The sequence below is a fragment of the Cydia splendana genome, chromosome 11 (assembly GCF_910591565.1).
Source record: "Cydia splendana chromosome 11, ilCydSple1.2, whole genome shotgun sequence".
NCBI classification, from domain to species: domain Eukaryota; kingdom Metazoa; phylum Arthropoda; class Insecta; order Lepidoptera; family Tortricidae; genus Cydia; species Cydia splendana.
Genome location: NC_085970.1, coordinates 5,175,356 through 5,197,657, shown reverse-complemented (window position 1 = coordinate 5,197,657; position 22,302 = coordinate 5,175,356). Strand labels below are relative to the sequence as shown.

Genomic DNA, 22,302 nt, shown 5'->3' with positions numbered 1-22,302 from the left:
TGGCAATCTGGCAAACAAGCATACCCCGCCCGCCTAATGGTAAGCAAGTAGCCACCATGGTTTTCATCATCATCATCATCATATCAGATCAGCCCTTTATCGCCCACTGCTGAGCATAGGCCTCATGGTTTTAATAACTACAAACAAGGTGCACAGCTCTCATGTCCCCCGCTCCCCCACCATGTACGGCATTTGTCCGTGGCGTGCTCTGCGTGCGCCGCAGTGGGGTTTCGCCTGCCATGAGCGCTAGCGTGTACGTGGGTGGGCGGCAATTCGGAACAGGCCACGCGTGCATTGCTGTGGAAGTATTTACCTACCTACTTTTTGGTAAGAAGCGTTTTTGCACCCACGCCACATGCGTAGTTCCACCCCGCCCAGCAGTAGGGCTTTATGCTAATTAAAAAAAATAGGCCTTTAAAAATTACATTTTACTACCCTAAAACTATCCATGCAAAGCCGAGGGAAGTCACTAGTAGGTATAATATAATATATCAATAGTTAAGTATATAAATGACCTAGCCTAACCTAATGGGACGCCGTGCGGAGCAGACATGTATACAGCTCATTGGTGTCTGGTGCCTCGGGAGCAGATCTGGCGCGTCTCAAGGCCATCGCGGAGCCAGAATCAGGGGCGTGGCTCCATGCATTGCCCTCACCTCAACTGGGTACCATGCTAGACAATGACTCGCTGAGAATAGCTGTGGCACTCAGATTGGGGGCAAAGGTGTGTGAGCCTCACCGCTGTGGCTGCGGAGCATGGGTGGCGGAGAACGGGCATCATGGCTTGAGTTGCCGACGATGCGCTGGCCGTTTTCCGAGACACCACTCTATAAATGAGATTGTGCGGAGGGCCATGGTTTCGGCAAACGTTCCCTGTGTGTTGGAGCCGCCGGGTCTCAGTCGCACGGATGGGAAGAGGCCGGACGGCCTTACGTTGGTTCCGTGGCGGAGAGGACGCTGCCTCTTGTGGGATGCAACTTGCGTGAGCACGTTTGCTGCATCCCATTTAGGGCAGACCATGCGTTGTGCTGGTTCGGCGGCGGAGACTGCTGCCAAGCAAAAGCACGTTAAATACTCCGCACTGGCATCCGCTTACGATTTTGTGCCGGTAGCACTGGAGACAGCGGGGCCGTGGGGAGTCGAAGCTCGCCGACTTTTTGGGGAAATAGGCCGGCGTTTGCGGGAGAGAGGTGGTGATCCTCGCTCTGGGTCGTACTTGGTTCAACAGGTCTCCATAGCAGTTCAGCGGGGGAACGCTGCAGGCATTATGGGGACCTTTGAGCCAGGTACGATGCAGGGTGGGTTATTTTAAGCTTTCTGTAGGTTAAGTTTTATTTGAATTATTTTTAGGGTTTTTTTACAATAATTGTATTAATGTTGTGTAATATTATGATTGTATAAAATGAATAATAAATGAATTCTTTATTGCGGAGTATATAAATATATAAAAATATCCATACTCGAGAACAAATATCTGAGTATGTACTACGAGTAATTATATATTTATCGAATGCTTGTTTTGATGTATTTCAGCTTCAGCGCCAAGCCGCATAGAGGAAGTGGCGCCAGTACCACCTTCAGTAAGCAAAACTCCTCTTGCGCCATCCACAAAGCAAAATGTAATTGGTAAGTATTTGTATTTTATTCTTATGTTTCTTGTTTACCTATACTAGACTACTAATCTTCATCATCTTAGTGTGTTACAAATGCATTTTAATCCCAAAAATTAGCGCAGGCACGAATTTTAACTTAAGCTTCTGCTATTGACCTTTAACAATGAAAATAGGGCTTATTTGGATTAGTCTTAGGACTCATAGGTTTCTTAGGATATCGAACCGGAGATCATGTACCTACAAGGCAAAGTACTTACATATTATAATTTTCAGATACGTAGGTGTCTGTAGGTCGTACTTTATGCACGTGACTTGATACACTTTTGCAGGTTGAGTTTAGTATGATGTGGTATACTTACTTATGGCAATTTCAATTTCCTCATCTTTTTAGAAACTTTTATTGATTTAACTTGCCCTGTTAGTATGCATGTATGTTAGTTATTGTGGGTCCAATCTAGGAGGCTAAGTTTGAGCAACTTTCCCATTACTAATTGAGCTGAAATTTTGCATATATATATATATATGTAAAATTAATGGAATGACATGGAGCTGATTTGATGATGGAGAGGAGACAGGAGGTGGCCATGGGAACTTTGTGATAAAACAACGCTAACTATTATTATGTCTGATTCTCACGGAAGTAGGTATGCCTCCGGAAAAAAAATATGTTTACAAAATCAACGTTTGTATTTCCTACATCATCATCATCTTCCTCGCGTTATCCCGGCATTTTTGCCACGGCTAATGGGAGCCTAGGGTCCGCTTGGCAGGTAAAGTAATTGGCGTGGGCACTAGTTTTTACGAAAGCGACTGCCATCAGACCTTCCAACCCAGAGGGTAAACTAGACCTTATTGAGATTAGTCCGGTTTCCTCACGATGTTTTCCTTCACCGAAAAGCGACTGGCAAATATCAAATGATATTTTGTACATAAGGTCCGAAAAACACATTGGTACGAGCCGGGGTTTGAACCCGCGACCTCCGGATTGAAAGTCGCACGCTCATACCGCTAGGCTACCGGTCGCTCTACATTTTTATCTTAAATATAATAAATCAGTAGGTACAAAAACTTGTCAAGTGACAACCCCGTGCCGACACTCACAGCTCGGTCATAAAACTGCGGCGCGCAAAGAAGATTCACGGTTCGTGCGCGGTTATAAGTTTCAATTTTGCTTGCAGGCGGAAGGCGGCTTGCATAATCTTATACCTAAATCTGACTTTTGTGAAGGAGTGAACTTCTATATTACTGTAGTACTATTACTTATTGTGTGGTACAGACAGCGATAAAAGCTTGTACCATTAGAGAATATTTTGCCAAAAACTTTAATAATGGTTCATGCGTACATTAAATTATTTGTAGTATTCTGCTCATTCTCTTCCCTTTCAAACTAAACGAAATTATAATTAATTATTATACTGTATTTTATCAATTTCAGCTCCGTCGCCCAATCCGATGAAGAAAAAACAGGCCCATGTGTCGGCGTTAGATTCTGCGTCAACCACCACGCAAACAATAATGGGTAAGAACTATACTTAGTTAAAAGTACTCTACTGAAAAACCGGCTGTAGTGTTTGCTTCTTCAACTGTATCCACTAGTTCCACTACACAATAATATAATAATGAATATCGGCTCCTCGGCTACGCTACGCGACGTGACTCGGCTTCCGTATCTCAAATACCACTGCGCGCTTGCACGCGCGTAGAGTCCGTGTTCGTGCGCAGGAGACGACAGATATACGCATCTCTTTCGCACGTATACTACATCCCTTCCTTATTGTTAAGTTTGTTGTATTAATATTTTTGGATAATTAAATAAAACAGTAATTTCAATAATCATCATTATTTATTTTTTTAATCATTACTTTAACACAACTACTTCCTGCTTCGTTAACTTCCTTAGTACTTTTATACTTCACTTTATTTATGTATATATTTAGCAATATTTTTGCGCTTCATGCATTAGCATTACTTCACGTCTTCCTCTTATCCCTTATTAAATTTTAAGATATATATTTAATTATCTGATTCGCCATCATTCGTCTCTGTCGTCTCTTCGTCCAAGATTTTCCATTGTCCTTCGACCTTTTTTAAATGCATCATGTTTCTTCTCAGTCTTTGTCCAGTTTCGTTATTTTCAATGTTTACATCTCCGCCTTTACAAGATACTACAGTGTGAGGGGTTGGCTCATAATTTGGAGCTAACTTATTTGTCTTATTCATATTTTTAACATAAACCTCATCCCCTACTTTTATGTTTCCATCCTCAACTCTTCTCTTCTTGTTCGCGTACTCTTTTCCTTTTTCTTTTTGCTCTCTGTCCCTGTCTCTGACGTCCATATCTTGGTCTTTATAATTATATTCAAACGTATCTATCATCGGTATCTTGTCTCTAAATTTCCGTTGGAAAAATAATTCCGCTGGCGTCTTTCCCGTTGTCGTATGGGGAGTACTATTATACATAGTCAGATATTCCAAGAGCGAATCTTTCCAGTTCTTTTTGTCAATTTGACTTATCTTTAAACGTTTAATAATGTCTCTGTTCTGACGTTCCACCTCTCCATTTTGCTGGGGCCAGTAAGGGATAGTGTTGAACAAATGGATGTCATTATTTTGGCAAAAATCTCTGAACTCCTGACTAACGAACTGTTTACCGTTGTCCGCCGTAATCGTGATTGGACATCCTAGTCGACTAAACATTTCCTTCAATATAGCTATCATAGCCTTGCTTGATATATCGCGGCAAGCCTTTATTTCCTTATACCGCGAATAGTAGTCGATTACTACCAGAAGGTAATCCCCAGACGGCAAAGGACCTAAGAGATCAATTGCAATATCAACCCAGGGGTGTGTCGGCAATTCCCTTCTCTTGATCGGATTTGGGGGATTTGGCGCTGAAACAAGGGTGCATCCTTTACACGACTTAACCAGTCTCTCAACGTCCTTGTCGTACCTGGGCCACCATACTTTAGCTCTAAGCCTAGCTTTCATTCCAACGACTCCAGGATGGCCTTCGTGGGCGGCTTCTAAAACCTTTTCTCGCAATGTTTTTGGTATAATTATTTTACTACCCCTTAAAAGAATATCTCCACAAAAACACAACTCGTTTTCTAAGATTTTGTAACTCTTTATTTGTTGGTCCCATTTGGAGTCATACAGGCCTGCCTTTACTTTTTGTATATCCGAGTCCTCTTTAGAATTGCTTTCTATTTCTTGTAGCGATATTGCTACTGGTCTTATCTGTTCTACTATGTTTTGTACAAAATCTTTTCCTTTAGTGTTGCTGTTCCGTTCGTCGAGGTTCTTACATAGTCTGGAAAGGGAGTCGGCAATGTTGGTTTTTCCTGGACGATATATAACTTGAAAGTCGTATGACTGTAGACGTAATATCCATCGTTCGATACGAGCACATGGTTTAGCTTTCGGTCCGAATATCACCTCTAAAGGTTTATGATCGGTTATGAGTTCAAATCTTTTCCCAAAAAGAAACATATGAAAGTGCTCCACTGCCCATACCAGAGCTAAAGCTTCTTTTTCTGTTTGGCAATAACGTCTCTCGCACTCCGTTAAGGTTCTGTTGCCGTAAGCTATTATGCGTGGACCAGCTTCACTTGTTTGTACCAAGATCGCGCCGAGCCCCACAGGACTAGCATCTGCGAATACCATTGTTTTATTTTTAACATTATAGTATCCCAAATTAGGTATTTTAGACAAAGCCGTTTTCAAATTGTTAAATGCTGTTTCCTGATTTTCCTTCCAGAGCTCTTGGATGTCCGCATTTCTGCCTGTCTTGTGCCTTAATAATTCCTTCAGGGGTTCAGTAATTGTGGCCATATTTGGTATCCACTTCCCTACATAGTTGACGAGTCCTAAAAAACTTTGCAATTCCGAGATTGTTCGGGGTGCTCTGAAGTCCATAATAGCCGATACGTATTTATCTAGTGGTCGAATTCCTTTATTACTTAGTTCGTGTCCTAAAAATTTAATTTTATTAACGTTGTAGATACATTTTTCTTCTTTCAGAACGATATCATGCTCTTTAAGTACCTTCAGCACATTCTGAAGTCTGACATCATGTTCCTTTTGATCTTCGCCAAAAACTAATATGTCGTCAATAAAGTTGACAACTCCCTCACATCCAATTAATATGCGTTCAAGAGTTTTTTGAAATATTTCAGGAGCGCATGTAATGCCGAACATTAATCTTTTGTATCTATATACGCCTTTTCCAGATATGAATGTCGTTATATCCCGTGAGTTTGGATGGATTTCTAGCTGGTGGAATGCGTCCTTAATATCTAATTTACTGAACACTGTAGCAGTCCTAAACTTTGGCAGTAGTTGGTCCATAGTCGGTAATGGATGATTTTCCCTTTTAATCGCTTTATTTGCACGTCTCATGTCAACGCAAAGCCGAATGTCACCGTTTTCTTTGATTATAGGCACAATAGGGGATATCCAACTTGGGGGGCCATGGACTTCTTCTATAATATCTTTTTCCAGTAATTCCGTAATTTTTTCCTCGACTTTGGTTTCTAAAGGTATTGGAATTCTACGGTAAGGCTGAACGATTGGTTTAATCTTATCGTCGATGGGTATTTGAATCATAATATTTTTAAGTTTAGGGAAAGGCTTTAGTTGAATTTGGTTTATTTCTAACCCAATTCTTAAAACCCCCAACTTAGTTGCTGTTGTCTTCCCCAGTAAATTTTGTGTACCTTTATCTACCACATAGAAAATTGCGTTTTCTTCTCTCCCGGCTAATTTAATGTCGGAGCGGAAAGATCCCAGCAGTCGCAAAGGTATTTTAGATCCATAGGGGAAGAACTTCTTCTTTGGTTCTTTTATTTCGTCAACTACCCTTACTCCCACATCCTTCATTTTTTCCCATGTCTTATCCGTAATTAGATTATTTTTTGATCCTGAATCTATCATCATATTAATTTTTTCTCCTCCCACATCACAGACCACCATGTCATCTCCGTTTATGTTAAATAAATACTCGACTTCTTCGGTTTCAGAGTCCTCCTCTTCCTCTATAATATTTCTTACCTCATGAGCTTTAGGAGATTTTTTAAATTTCTTTGAAAACTGTTTCTGTCGAGTTTCATCATGTTTTATGTCCTCATGTTTTCTTTTCAGGTTCTGACTTTTGCATTGCAACTTAAAATGCCCAATTTTGCCACATTTTAGGCATTTTTTTCCCCTAGCAGGACAGTTTTCGCTGTTGGACAAATGTCCCCAGCTCCCGCATCTATAACATTCTTTCCCTTTTCTGTCTGTCTTCTCTTCCACTTTATTAACCTCTATCGGCACGTTCTTTTCTTTATTTTTGTAATCCTCTAATTGCCTGTTAATAGCCTCCAGGGCATTAGCCTCTGAGATAATATTTTCAATCGTCATGTTATCTCCTCCCTTAAGTATTTTTTTCCTCAGTTCTTCTGACGCACATCTTTCTATGATTTGATCAATCAAATGATCTTCTACGTTATCAAATTGACACTTCACCGCTTGTTGTCTAAGGCGCACCAAGAACTTCTCAAATTTTTTATTGTTTTCTTGTTTAATTTGTCTAAAGGTATGCCGTTCAAATCTTTTATTCTGCTTAGGTGCGAAGTAATTGTCCAATTTTTCAATGGCCACCTGGAATACATCCTGCTCACCGGACTCCTCTGATCTTACGTCTGCCCCTGGTATGTTAAAAAATATTTCCTGTAGTTCAGTTCCCCCCCAGTGTAACAAACTTGCTCGTTTTTTAGCAGCAGTCTTAACACCTGCCGCTTCCAGGTAAATATACAAACTCCTCTTCCAACGTTCCCATCGTGTACATACAGAATTGATATCACCTTCGCAGTCAAACTTTTCAAGCGCCAGCGATGGTGTTGTCATTGTTGGCTTCCTGTTGACAAAAAATATTGACTGTAGCAGGCATTAAACAGACGTCATCCATTTAATCCTCCTCAGTCTACGTCCTTCCATCCAAATTTCCATCTGCATATATATATATATTTTGTATATATGTTGATTTATGAACTGTAGTAGGCACTAAACAGACGTCATCCGTTTAATACTTCTCAGTCCGCATCCTTCCATCCAATTTTTCATTTTTTTTTTATTTTTTTTTTTTACATATTATGTATTTTATATATATTGATTTATGAACTGTAGTAGGCACTAAACAGACGTCATCTGTTCAATCCTACTCAGTCCGCATCCTTCCTTCCCAGTTTCTATGCATTTTTCCAGGTATATTACAGTCATCATCTGCATACCTATACATCTAAGTCGTAACAGCCATCACGCTTTACAACATCTTGCTTGGTACTATAGGTTTTGATTTTGACATATTTTGCATACATTTAAGTTTTCACTTACTGGACTATTTACTCTCCTATTACTGGACTATTAAAACCTAAGTAATATAATCAATTTTTTCTAAAAGTCATACAGTGTAAAATAGAAATGTATGTATCTTCCTTCATTTGAAATCACACAATGACTAAGAAATAGATATTTACTATAATGTCAACGCCAGAAATTTATGTGACCGGACTATTATATTTCGACTGGTCTATTAGGTCAACATCTCTATCGAATAGGTACCTTAAGAAAACAAACTTAAACAATGCCATAATCAAAACATTTTGTGAAATACGACCCTATGTAGTGGCATTAAGTGAAAATAATAGCAAAGTTATAAGTACTATTACCGCTATGGCGTTATGTCCATTTAATTTCTTAGTTAGGTTAGGTAATTTCAAATCACTACATTAACGTAACCTAAAAAAAAGAACAGGAAACAAAACAATATTTATTTTGTTAAAGTATAAGAAGTCCCTTTAAGAAGCACAAGGTTCAATTTCGCATGTCGCTGTCTTGAATTACAAAGCTACGCCGCGCGCTCGCCGACCGACAGGTCGCGGCCCGATCGTGTTTATATTATAACCTATACTTACAGTATACTGCACGGCTTTTGTCATCTACGCTTGAGTTGTATGATTATTTTAATAATATATGCGTTATTTTTACCTCTTGTAAACTTGAGCATTACTACTATTAAGATATAGAAAGCACTTACCGTATTTCTACGGGATTCCGATCAAGTTATTAGTTACGCTACACGCCATTACATGCGCAACCGATCTCTGTTTTTTTTTCCACGCTGTCAACCGCTAGGGATTGACACCGATGCTAGTGTTGTTGCAAGTTTTGATTTTCCGGTTAACACTACCTAGGTACCTACTACGCCATGCACATTCATGTTTAACTGTTGCAATCATGCAATCTGTTCAAATTAGATGTCCGTACACTGTTGATCTCAAAATAACGACGTAAATACAAAGACATGTATTGATTTACGTTCCTTAAACACATTATGTTGCTACACTTTTATTTGAAACCAGGTAGGTGTGTATACATGTATCTATTCCTTCGTATTTAGTAATTTTGAAATGTCACCAAGTTATATATTATAATGACTTACCGATTTAGCCCGTCGCCAAAATGTAGTGTTTGCTTCTTCAACTGTATCCACTAGTTCCACTACACAATAATATAATAATGAATATCGGCTCCTCGGCTACGCTACGCGACGTGACTCGGCTTCCGTATCTCAAATACCACTGCGCGCTTGCACGCGCGTAGAGTCCGTGTTCGTGCGCAGGAGACGACAGATATACGCATCTCTTTCGCACGTATACTACACCGGCCAAGTGCGAGTCGGACTCGCATTCCAATTCTAAGGGTTCTGTATATTACCCAATTTTTACAATGTGTTTTTTATATCTGAATCGCGAGCGAATTACCTTTAAATATTACACGTGTTCTGTTGACTAAATATGCCAAGTTTTGTAATCTTATCTCAACTACAAGGGGATGCTCAAACACTTTGAAATTTTTCAAAGTTGTATGAAATACAAAAGAAACAAGTTATTATTTTTTTCAGTTTTATGTAAGTAGTAGTTTTCACATTATTTGAAAGTGTGATTTAAAAGTTATTTGATGAAAAACTATTTTTATTTCTATTTTTTATGATTTTTTAGGTGAAATTCTAAAAATCTTACTTTTCGAAAAATTATAAAAAATAGAAATAAAACTGTTTTTCTACTTAAAAACTTATACATCACATGTGCAAATAATGTGAAAACAGATACTTATATAAAAATCTGAATAATAAATACTTCTGTTTTTTGGTTTTCATACAACATACAAAATTTTCAAAGTGGTTGAGCACCCCCTTGTAGTTGAGATAAAATTACGAAACTTGGTGTATTTTATCAGCATAATAAGTGTAACAAAATAAGGGGATGGCCCGTCGGAAAATAAAAAAAAATGTTTTTTGAACCACCCTACTATAGGTAAATACATATTTTTAAAATGTTTTTCCAATTTTTTGGCTATTTTCTAAAATAACTTCTAAACTATTTATTTTAAAATGACAAATAACTGAGATTCTCAAAATGAGGTCTTTCATTTGATATGTAACACAATATAGTGTAAAACATCATTTTAATTTTCTCATTTACCCCCAAAAATGGCCTCCATGTTTAAAATTCATTTGTTTACGTAAGATACTATTATAGTCAAATGCATTCGATTATTAACATGAATATCTTATACTTACATATAATACCAACATATTTTATTCCTTTTTCTTCTTAGGACAAAAAAGGGACGTGCTGCCTAGCCAACATCGAGTGCTGATGGATCTGACTAATACTCCAGAGCTACTGAATGTAGATGTAGATGGTAAGTTAAGTCTTTGTAAAGCTGTCTATACTTATATCAAAATATTGGTTACATGTCATATTTTTGTATTTAGCGCAGTACCAGCTATACCTCATATTGGAATGGGCATTGGTAAGCTATTTTACTAATTTATTGACAATACTTATATATCAATGGACATCTTAATTTAAACGATTATTTAATATAATATATATGTCGCAGTAAGATAGATAAAGCCGTTATATAGTTATAACCCTAGAGATATAATTATATGTCGTAACATAGTTATACGAAAGCGATTCATTACTATCTTACTAGGAATCTACATATAATACATCTTTAGTTTAGTGATATAGTTATATTACTGGATTAAGTTTAGTGAAATAATTTGTAGGTAGGAGTACAGCGGTGCGGCGGAGGCATAGTTATATAGTTATATGCCGTATAATACGTATTATATGTAATCATATTCCTAGTAAGATAGTAATATCTTACTAGGTTACGGTATTTGACTAAACTAATGTGGTTAAATGGTTATAAATCTGCCAGGGAATCAAAGAAAACAGTAAGTATACCTATTCGTTTTTATTTTTGACGTGAAACGTAGGTAAACGTCTTTAAAAACCCGTAGAGGGGCTCGGATCAAAAACCGATGTAACGAAAAAGTGTTATGGCGCGGCGGCTTATATCTCCGAAACTATAATACCTATAAACATAGTTTTGATACAGATATGTAGAAGAAAGTAGCCATTACTCGGAACAGCACGTGCCGCTGACATAGATGGCGCTGATTCTGCGCTAGACACGACGTATTCGGAGCAAAAATGACCCCTATTTTCAGTGTTCATTTAGTAATGACTCATCAGTCCATTAACCGATTTTCATTCATGTCATTTGATAGATCTTACTTTATTTTAATGAAATATGAGTAAAATAAAGTACGTGGAATTACAATAAGCTGTTAAAAAATAAAAATGTGACAGATTTTACAGAATTCTTATCACTGCTCTTGTTTGAGGCCACCGTGTGCGAAAAATAGGGCGCAAAACTGACAAAATATACCTGAAATAGTAAGATAAAGCAATAACGGTTCTTTTAATACCACATTCACCATAGTAATATATGCTCATCTCCTCAAATAATGCATTAGCATCTAAGGCGGCGCGGCGGCGTGAGTTACTTTGATAGAACACATAACGTATGACGGCTGCTTGACAATCCCGAGTTCCTAATGCTAGTAAGTATATAGTAATCTTAGTTAGGTACTTTCTGATGTAATGGGTAAAACATAATTTAGAAAGGGTCACTTCTGTGGACAATAGGTACTATAAAAGGTAACGACTGTGGTTTATATATATCCCGTTTTTCTCATTTGAGTCTCAAGTAGGTATTGAATGATATATTCTGCCTGTTAAAGCACTGACATCCTGGACGCTTCTTGCCTTCGGCCTTACGTAGAGCGCAGCCTTCGACCTTCGCATTTAGTTAGACTCTTGTAAGTACTATTGCTTTGTGTTTGAATACCGAAGTCGCACATCTCGCGAATGCGTGATGTATTATAATAATTTTGGATACTATCTAAATTAATCTGTAAAGATTATTTGGGGTCATAATGATTCACTGTATCTAGATGAACTTGAATGCAGCATTTGATCGTCAGCGTCACACCTATTTAAATAATTAAATGATCAATTCATTTTGGAGTAATGAATGTAACGATTAGGTACAATTTTTTTGTAAATAACACACCAAAATTACGAGAATAGATATTTTATACGGGTAATACACGTTTTATAGCAAACTCGTTCGTGTCTTTCCTGTAGCCATCGCATTTAAGGGAATCTAAAAGCATTTTTTTACGCAGCACCTTTACAGGCAGAATATATCATTCAATACCTACTTGAGACTCAAATGAGAAAAACGGGATATATATAAACCACAGTCGTTACCTTTTATAGTACCTATTGTCCACAGAAGTGACCCTTTCTAAATTATGTTTTACCCGTTACATCAGAAAGTACCTAACTAAGATTACTATATACTTACTAGCATTAGGAACTCGAGATTAAGAAACTTAAAACTAACTACTATTTAGTCGATAAAACGGCGTGGCTCCGTTGTATCCGCTCCTCTTGTGTCAGATTCGGCAGTTTGCCCCGAAACCTCCGAAACACGACACCTTTCGGCCAGAAGTCCAGAAGATTACCTAACTAACTTTGAGACCTAGCATGAAATCCCTCTTGTGTGTTTCAGAGCATTCAAAGTCGAATACTGAGCCTTTAACGTCGAATTCTAAACCTTCAACATCGAATTCTGAGCCTTCGACGTCGAATTCTAAGAGAAAAAGACCATGTAGCCCAAGTAAGTTTTATGTGAATTTATAGATTGTTATTTAAGTTACCAGGATTGACATTTTATATCACTATCATACAAATGTCTTCTTTTTATCCACGTGAGTGCAATTAAATGAATATGGTACATTTTACAGGTTTGACAGCGCCAACGCCTTTAATATATAATCCAGAGATGGAGCATGACTATTGCCGACCTTACGATGTAACACCTGGTAAGATTTCCACACCACTTTTAAACAAAACAAAAAAGGTACCATTTTAACCAATTTGTAGTGTGATGTAATGCTAAATTTGACGTGACTTTTAAAATGGTTATTATTACCTAACTAACTTGGAGACCTAGCATGACATCCCTTTTACGTGTTGCAGAGCCTTCAAAGTCGAATTCTGTGCCTTCAACGTCGAATTCTGAGCCTTCTACGTCAAATTCTGAGCCTTTGACGTCGAATTCTAACAGGAAAAGACCATGTAGTCCAAGTAAGTTTTATGTGAATTTATAGATTGTTATTAAGTTAAAACCTATAACTTACAATTTTAGTGCTTTGCATAATAGTGTATAGGAAAATTAAACAAAAGTCCTCTCCTTCACGATTTTCGTCTACATCTCTTCTAAATACCTAAAACTAGTATGGATGTTATTCCTCGTGGTCTCTAGGATACGAATTGACCGGTTATAGTTTATGGAGGGGGGGACGTATCGAAACAAAGGAGGGAAATTGGGCGGCCGACCAGCATTGATATTTGTTCACATCCTGAATCCTATGGGACCGATCGATTCATATGAGGTGTCGTTTGAAATAGTATTGAACGTGCTATTATTGGTTTATAATAACTGTAGTCGTTTGCGAAATATTTTAAAATATATGATTTTTTACCGTGCATGGATAGCATAAGTACTGACAAAACATGCGTCCGTTCCGATATGCCGCAGGATACCGAAGCTAAAGATGAACAAAATGAACCTCCAACATCACAGAAACGAATATTGGATACGACATCAGTGATCGCGTACCGTCAAGACGGATAAAACTCGCAAATCTGAGCGCGCCGTTAGTATATCGAAAACAAAGCTATCTTCTGTATCTTCTGTAGAAGCGCGCAGAAAGAAGCTGGAGTTAGAAGCGGCGGAACAGAAAGCACGAATTAGGATGGAGTTAATTGACAAGCGGTTGGTAGCGGAATTAAATAACGATTACAGTCCACATTCATCGGAGGCCGACAGTTTAGTTTCCAATCGCAGTGAGGATGCTAAATGGGTGTAGCGAAGTCAGCAAGAATTAGAGTCACGGCCAGTCACTGAACGGAACGAGGGTACCCAGGGGCCAGGCTTGCCAGCTCGCACTTAACCGTGAAAACCACCTCGAAGACTCGAGTCTAATCACAGTTGTGTTATCTACTGCCTACCATTCTTTTGTCTAAATGGGTGGATTACCGGTACTCACACAACACCACGCAAGTACCACGACTAGACTCGATCAACAATCGATCGATCGATGGATTTTCTCAACGAAGAAGCTATTAAAATATCAAAGTGCAGTGTTACGTTAATTAATGCTCCAAAGGACAATTTTAAACGTAAATACACGGACAATAATATCACCACTAAAACTATACTACTACAAAGTGAACAAAATTATACTAAGTGTCGTTATTGTCACGGATCTGATCACAATCTCACAGAGTGTAAGAAATTTAAAAAATCATTAAAAAAAGATCGCTGGAGCTATGTGAAACGGTCTGGACTATGTTACAAGTGCCTATTACGTCATCACGATAAACAGCTGTGCCCGGCGCCAGTATGCGATATTGATAAATGCACGAAGCGCATCACCGCTTATTGCATCTCGTTCCGAATAATCGTGGGACATCAAGCAGCAACCCCGTCGTAGAGGAGCCGCCCGAGACTGAAAATACGGAAACTCAAGTCGTTACTCATGTTGACTGTACCTCCGAAAGTGTTGTGTTAATAAAAGTCGTGCCAATAAATAAGTACATACATATATATATATATTGAATTTATAACTAGCAGAAGTCGTGTGATGCTGATGCCTAATAAAACCTTATCGATTCCTAGGGCGGAATTACAAGCTGCTGTATTATCTGCTCGCTTAGCAGATACGATAACAAAAGAACATAAGATAAAGGCCGAGCGACGAACCTTCTGGAGTGATTCAAGTTGTACTCTGCATAATCTGCATTGGATAAGGAATGCCGCGCGTGCCTATAAACCGTACATAGCACATCGATTAGGCGAGATTGACGATATGACGCTCATTAGTGAATGGAGGTACGTGCCTACAATATTAAACATAGCGGACTTGGGCACGCGAATAAACTATGACTGCCGCATTTTGGAAAACGAATGGCTTCATGGACCTAACTTTCTCCAACGTGATGAGTGTGACTGGCCAACCGATGTACTGAACCCTGAAATAAAAAATAGATGATTTAGAATTCGTAATTATGATACAAAATAATGAACTTGACTTACCTGTGCCGAACCCAACAAGGTTTTCTTCGTGTTTGCGCCTACTTAGGTCTAATATGGTACTTACCTTTGTAAAAAAATGTAGAAAACATACCATTGAGAAAGATGTTACCATGGAGAGAGCAGAAATGCGGGGTTGCGTAATGCATCGCAGCCATAATGTGATTTGTAGTGTTTAGTTTTAAAATATACATATTTTTATAATATGTATGCTACTTTTAAGGTATTTATGTATGGGCCCCTAGTTGCCTGAAATAAAGATTTTCATTTCATTCATTCATTTCATTCATAGCTCAGCTCCTTGCTGACCAATACTGGAAGCGTTGGGTGAGGGAGGTTCTGCCTGAACTGGTGTCGCGAAAGAAATGGCAAGCAGAGCAGAGGCCATTGCAAGTTGGAGACCTCGTGCTTATTGTAGAGCCAGACGGGCCTCGCAATGTGTGGCCAAGGGGAATAATACAAGAAGTTATACCTGGAAGAGACGGGCGGATCCGTATGGTGAGGATTAAAACCAGAACGGGAATACTTACCAGATCTGCCACACACGTCGCTCACCTTCCGATAGGGGATGAGTGCTGCTAGAGCAGCACTAGGGGGGGGGGGGGTTTATGTTCGCGATGCAAATACTATCTCATTAACAGCGTCAATGAATGTGTAATAGCTGAGATAGGTGGGTGCGGGGAGCCGGGGGATGCACCTATGCATTTCCGAACAAACCCGAGTTGTTTCCGAATTAGATTCTGCGCCAACCGCACGTCTCTTGCGCTCATTTTTTTTATATGTGTACCTACTTTCCGTTTTTTAAATACAAATAATATAGTTTTTGTGCATTTTTCGGAATTTGCATTTTTCAGCCGTTACAAATACCGATATCGATACTAAGCACGTGCTTGTTTTACTTATTGGTTAATCCGGCACTGGGCAGAAGATCAACTTTGCTGTAAGGCAGAAGGCCTCGCATAAGACCTAACGCCGAACAGCAAAAGAGTGGGTTGAAATTGAATTTATGCATGTAACCACGACTCTTCTACTGCTACCGAGCTAAAAAAAAATCGTGTGGTAAAAACGATGTGTAAAAAATCATGTTTTGAATTATGTATTTTGAAAATGACTAAAGTTATGACTACAGTTATTGAAAACCAATTATAGTAGGTTTAATATTCTTTCAAATCCATACCAGTTTAGAAGACTTTTTTTCAAAACAGGCCGATTTCCACCTATATATAACATTTCTTATGTATGTTTCAGATCCTAATAAGATTAGTCCTAAAAGGAAAAAGCCGTGTAACCCAAGTAAGTTATGACACTATGAACCTTAATACATATTGTAACTTATTATAATGAGTGAACATACATAACACAATTTCGGTTGTTACAGAATCTTCTACGGAAACGGGATCTGTGAACCTAATGACGCCTCGAAAAATCAAGCTACTGAAAAAATTAAAGAAAGCAAAAATGAAATAAAGAATCTGAATAAAAAAATTCGTCAAATAGAAAAAATTACGACCACATTACCCGTATTAAAAAGCATTCTTCAATCTTCAGTCAAAAATCAAAATCGCAAACCAAAAGGTCAACGCTGGACCAAGTTAAATAAAAGTGTAGCTCTTGCCATATATAAGAAATCGCCCAAGGCTTATAGATATCTTAGCCAACTTCTACCGATGCCAAGTGTTAGGACATTGCAAACTGTTTTAGAAAACATGAAAATGGCACCTGGCATCGATATTTCTGTTATGGCACATTAAAAAAAAAAGCAGAAACCCTGTCAGCCCAAAATAAAATATGTGTTCTTTTATTTGACGAAATAGCCTTGAAAAAAAGACTTATTTATAACAGTGCTACAGACGAAGTCGATGGCTATGAAGATCTGGGCGGTCAAGGGGATCGATCTGAAAAAATTGCAAATCATGCCCTGGTTATGATGCTTCAAGGTTTTCATAAAAAAATTAAGCAACCCATTGCTCACTATTTCGTCAAGGGAACGATTTCTACTCAAACATTAGTCAGTATTATAAAGACTGCAATTCGAGCTGTACATGAGGCTGGTTACAAGGTGATAGCGACAGTATGCGACCAGGGACCCACAAATGTGGGTGCGATGAATTTGCTCAAAAACCTCAGCGGTGAACCTGCAGAATCTAATTATTTTATGTTAGACGATGAAAAAGTGTTTATTGTATATGACGTGCCTCATCTATTTAAGTCATTACGAAATAATTTTCTCGAAGGTGGCTTGTTAAAAATGGACAATAAAACAGCGAAATGGACTCATTTGGTAGAATTGCAGGAAAAAAATCAAAGTACGCTTCACTTCACGAAGATCACAAAAGCACATGTGAGCCCCAAATATAGGACGAAAATGAAAGTCAAGCTAGCTGCCCAAATATTAAGTAACACAACTGCTGCAATATTAAAGTTACTAGCTGAAAGCGCTGAAAATAAAGAAAAAAACAAAGAAATTTTAGAAACGGCGCATATAGTTGAAGATTTAGACAGGTTATTTGACTGCACTAATGGGCCATCATCTCACAAAGATATTAAAAAAGGAATACGACAAAACGTTACAAAAAACAGTTACCATCATGAATGTTGGATAAAATATAAAAAAAAATTAAAGACTCTCCATTTCCTCAAATCCAACAGCCAACTTAGGCTAAGGAATGTCCGATGTGTAAATGGATACATCACAACTATATCCTCCTTGCAAGACATATGGAAATATGTAGAGTCCAAAAATTTTAAATATTTGAATTTGCGGCAATGCAATCAAGACTCATTGGAAAATTTATTCGGCATTATACGACAACACAGCCCGACCAACAATAACCCGACGTGTCACCATTTTACTGCGGCATTAAAATCTGCAATACTCACCCGCCTTAGTACACCTACTAGTAGAGGATCGAACTGTGAAAAAGACGAGAACGAGATTTTATTCGATTTTCACGATATTGTTTTTGCAAAAAAACATGACCAAAAAGAAGAATGTAAGTCTACATCGGTAGACTTATTATCTGATCACCACCTTCAAAATTTGAATGAAAGCATTCCATATGTCTTGCACATTCCTGAGGAACAAAATTTTGAGCACGAAATGGAAGAAATGGAGGAAATGTTCAAGGGATTCGATAAGCAGCCGACTGTTTATGTGAGTGGTTATCTGGCCAAGGTCCTCTTGAAAGATGTTACCTGTCAAAAATGTATAAAGTCGATGAAAGTGTCTTTTCCAAAACCAAATTCTATATACAATTATATAGCGTTTAGAGAGTGGTGGAACGATGAAACTTCTCTAACATACCCCACTTTACAACTTTGCGAGGCAATTGATAATGCAACAAAAATATTTGAGTCGGAAGTGGCGACACGATTGCATGTTAGAGACATATGCAAATATGCAATTACTGTCATGATTTGCGGTACTAATTTATCGTGGATGTGTGGAGACCATCAAGCAACAATGACTGACCGACTGCTGAGGCGACTAAGCCTCTTATTAATCAGAAACGAATGCCGTATTAAAAATAGAATGTTCGCGGAATTAGAAGACCCTTTAGCAGACACTGTAAAAAAAGGTCAACAACAGGGTATATCGAAGTAAAGTCTGGCTAACCAAAAATTTAAAAACAAGCTAAAAGTCAGGTGTTAATTTATGTCATTCATTCAAATTGTTTGCGGTTTATAAGGGGTTTATTTTGAATTATACACTCGGCGTCAAAAAAATCGCACCTCGCCAAAAATTCGTTTCAAGCAAATATAGCTCTTATCTAATGCATTGTACCCTATCAATATTGGTATCACTTAAAAGCGCAATTAATGAACTTTAAGATGATAAATCGTCATTGTCCGTAAAAGCAACCATCGCCGAACATAACCGTTTTGTTTAAAAAAGGGCCGAGATCCAATTTTAATCGGTCCGTTGTTGTGCAATGCGGGACGGGTATAAAATGGAGGGTAAATGTTAGTTATGGTTTATTCGCTCTCCAGAGGTCACTGAGGTTACTAATGAACCGTTACAGCAAGAAAAAACCCAAGGAGCAGCTCTAGAGGTGGCACTGCTGCAAACAAGACTATGGCAGTAAGAAGTTGCTGAAAGATTTAACATAAGCAGTTTCCGAGTGCGTAGTGTTGCTGGGGTTAGTTTTTAGAGTTTAGATAAGTAGGTAACTGAGAAAACGGCACGGATCATATTCCACGCGAAGACCAGCTAGTATAATAATAAACATGATGAGAATCTCGTGAAAGCCGAGAAGGACAAGTCCAGTAAGTACCTAGACTTGGCTCACGAGATAACCGCTATGTGGGATGTTGATTCGACGATCATTGTCCCGATAGTCGTTTCAGTGAACGGTGTAATAGCGAAGAGTCTCGACCAACATCTTGAGAGACTCTCGCTAGGTGGTTGGATCAAGGGTCAGATGCAGAAGGCGGTGATCTTGGACACGGCGCGGATAGTCCGCCGGTTCCTCTCTCTGCGGCCCTGACCACCGGCAGCTTGGGCCTTGCCCCGCTGCTGGCGGCACCCTAGGTTAGGTTTTTTATAATGTGTTTATACTTATTTTTTGTTTTTTTTTTGTGTTTTTATATTTTACTTTTATATTCATGTTATAAATGACCTAGCCTAACAAGAAAAATAAATAAATGGAACAAGAGAAAAGTATCTAGAACTAACAACACAAACATTAAAATCAGAATTAAAATTTTATTCATATTCATAATGGGTATATGAAAAAATTGCATAATAAATAAATAGTGTACTTTTACGAAGTCGGTGGCAAACAAGCATACGACCCGCCAGATGGTGAGCAGTAGCAAGTAGTAGTAGTAGAGCAGACACACCAAGTAAAGTAACTGAGTAATCCTAAGTATTCAAGAAAGATGAGGTGGCGATAATTATGAAGTAAGATTTGTTCCTGTTAATTGGGAATTCATATTACCTCACATACGAAGGCAAAATGTTCCATTATAAAATACAATTAACTAGGCACCAAAAACAGGGCTCATGTAGTGGAGTCAAGCAAATATCTGAGAACATTGGTGAGACTCTGACTAAAAAAAGTCGTGTGCCAAAAATTAATGATATTTCTTAAGAAACCTGAAAGTTAAAAGGTCCGTGGATGAAGTTTGTAATTATTGTAAACGTAAATAAACGTCCTTTAGAGCATCAGGAAACTGAACAGAGTTTTGCATTAGTTTAAATTGTTATAGTAACCCCTTTTTATTTGTATCCGGGTAATTATCAAATTGAATGTTTTTTTTTACATCTATAACTATTATTTTTGGAAAAAATTGTCATTGTAAACGATTAAAGATGAAAGTATTAGAGAAAAAGTGTTCTATTATTTCATAAATGTGGATAAATAAGCGAGAGCTCAAGGTACATGTAATCGTGTCTGTTTTACTGAGTTGTATATATTTTATTTATCGAGTACGGTATAAAGTAATGTAATGTATAATGTAAACGAAGTCAGATTTTTAAGGTATTTCTCAGCTCTCGCTTTTTTATCAAACTCCTAAAACCTGAAATCCTGAACCAACCAAGGCTACGCGTCCGTGCAATAATTTCATCGATATCGATAACAAGCATTTTAAATTACTGGCATCACTATTATCGAATTTTCACATCACTGTCGTTGACACCTGTCATGTGTCAGTGACGTTTAGTGATGGTAACACTCAATTTCCTTATATTGGTAGTATTAGGACTATACTCTCGTACTTTTCATTTTTTCGCACAAATATATGGAACTCCCGTCTCTTAAAACGTAGTGATTATATTCTCTTTGCCCGCGACTGCAACAGCCGCGTAGAGAACTCAAAGTCGCGGCGCGACTCGTCAGTGTTCCCCGGCGAAATCAAAGTCTAAACAAATTGATATTTGCAAGTGGCAGCACTGAATCGGAAACAGGGATGCGCTAAATCATTCGTTCTTAAAAATGTAAAACAAACAATTATTCTTTATGGTGTTAGTTTATACACGTCAAATTGGGTAAAATAAATGACGTTTGAAAAAAAACCCAAATAATGCCGCCGAAGGTGAAACGACAAATGTAAGTACATATATATTATTGCTTGAATAACCATCTTTAAAGGTACTTTACTACTTAGTTTGATATGACATTATTTTGCCTTTGCCCACATTGACAAATCGTTTGTAAATAAATAACAAATACCTTAATAATATTTGCCCTTTTAAGCAATTTATGAAATACATAGAAAAATTACTACCTATCATTATTTTTGTTACACTTTCTAGACTACGAAGTTCCTCGGCGCAGATAGAAAAGCTCGTGGACTATATGTCCACGAACCCTTTATTTGCTGCCGGGGAATTTCGCGGCCCACTCGGATACGAGAAGATTGCAGCCGAGTGGGACCAGCTAAAGGCGATGTTGGCCAACTACGGGCCTGATAAGTCCGTAGAACAATGGAAGCACGTAAGTATACCTATTTGATTGTATTGCCATACTAATAGATTCTAGTAGTTGGGCTGATTTAGACGACGCGATAACTCGCATGCGATTTTAGTTACATTGCGGACTGTTGGTTACGTCCAATTCAACCGACCGATCAAAAACCGCAATGTAATAAAACTTGCATGCGAGTTCTCGCATCATCTAAATAAGCCCTTAAGTTTTATAAGGTAGGTAACTAATGACTACCTACATTCATGTTGGTTTTTCCTGTTTCAATAAGCAAACGCGCACAATCAATATATAAAAAGCCTTATTTATGCACACTCACTCATGCTCAGTCAGCCATCTACTAACTAATATTTTCTTCAGTGCAATAAAGATGTTCACGAATTATATAAATATAAAATTTTCATAAAAACATTTTTCAGACGTGGCGTGATTTAAAGAAAAAAGCCCGTGCGGATGGGGGCGGATTCGCCTCACGCTCAATAGAACAGGAAACACAGACGCCGTCCCCGAACTCAGCACCAGCACCTGTAAAATTCTAGGGGCAATTGGTGCTGAGTGCGCAACGGGCATCGGCGTCGAGCAGGAGACGGGCATTGGCTCGGGAGTTGTTAGTATCAAATTCCGTACATAAATACAGAAATAAAGGTAAAAATTATGTTTTTCATATAAACTAGGTATGATTAGGATTTCTTAAC

At 38.2% G+C, this 22,302-nt stretch overlaps 2 protein-coding genes across 2 annotated transcripts in view; one reads left to right on the top strand and one right to left on the bottom strand.

Annotated features, from left to right (window-relative positions):
• Positions 1–3,481: 3,481 nt before the first annotated feature.
• Positions 3,482–22,302, bottom strand: part of LOC134794745 (uncharacterized protein K02A2.6-like) — a 140,678-nt gene continuing 121,857 nt past the window's right edge. Inside the window, exon 2 of the mRNA XM_063766528.1 lies at positions 3,482–4,913. Coding sequence (XP_063622598.1) covers positions 3,627–4,601 — 975 coding nt within the window. The 5' untranslated portion in view covers positions 4,602–4,913 and the 3' untranslated portion in view covers positions 3,482–3,626. The remainder of the gene's footprint in view (positions 4,914–22,302) is intronic.
• On the top strand, positions 17,107–18,783 carry LOC134795013 (uncharacterized). Its single transcript, XM_063766866.1, has one exon. The coding sequence runs from the start codon at positions 17,107–17,109 to the stop codon at positions 18,781–18,783; it is 1,677 nt and encodes a 558-aa protein (XP_063622936.1).

Coding starts and splice junctions, on each gene's coding strand:
- LOC134795013 (XM_063766866.1), top strand. CDS start 17,107: ATGCTTCAAGGTTTTCATAAAAAAATTAAGCAACCCATTGCTCACTAT.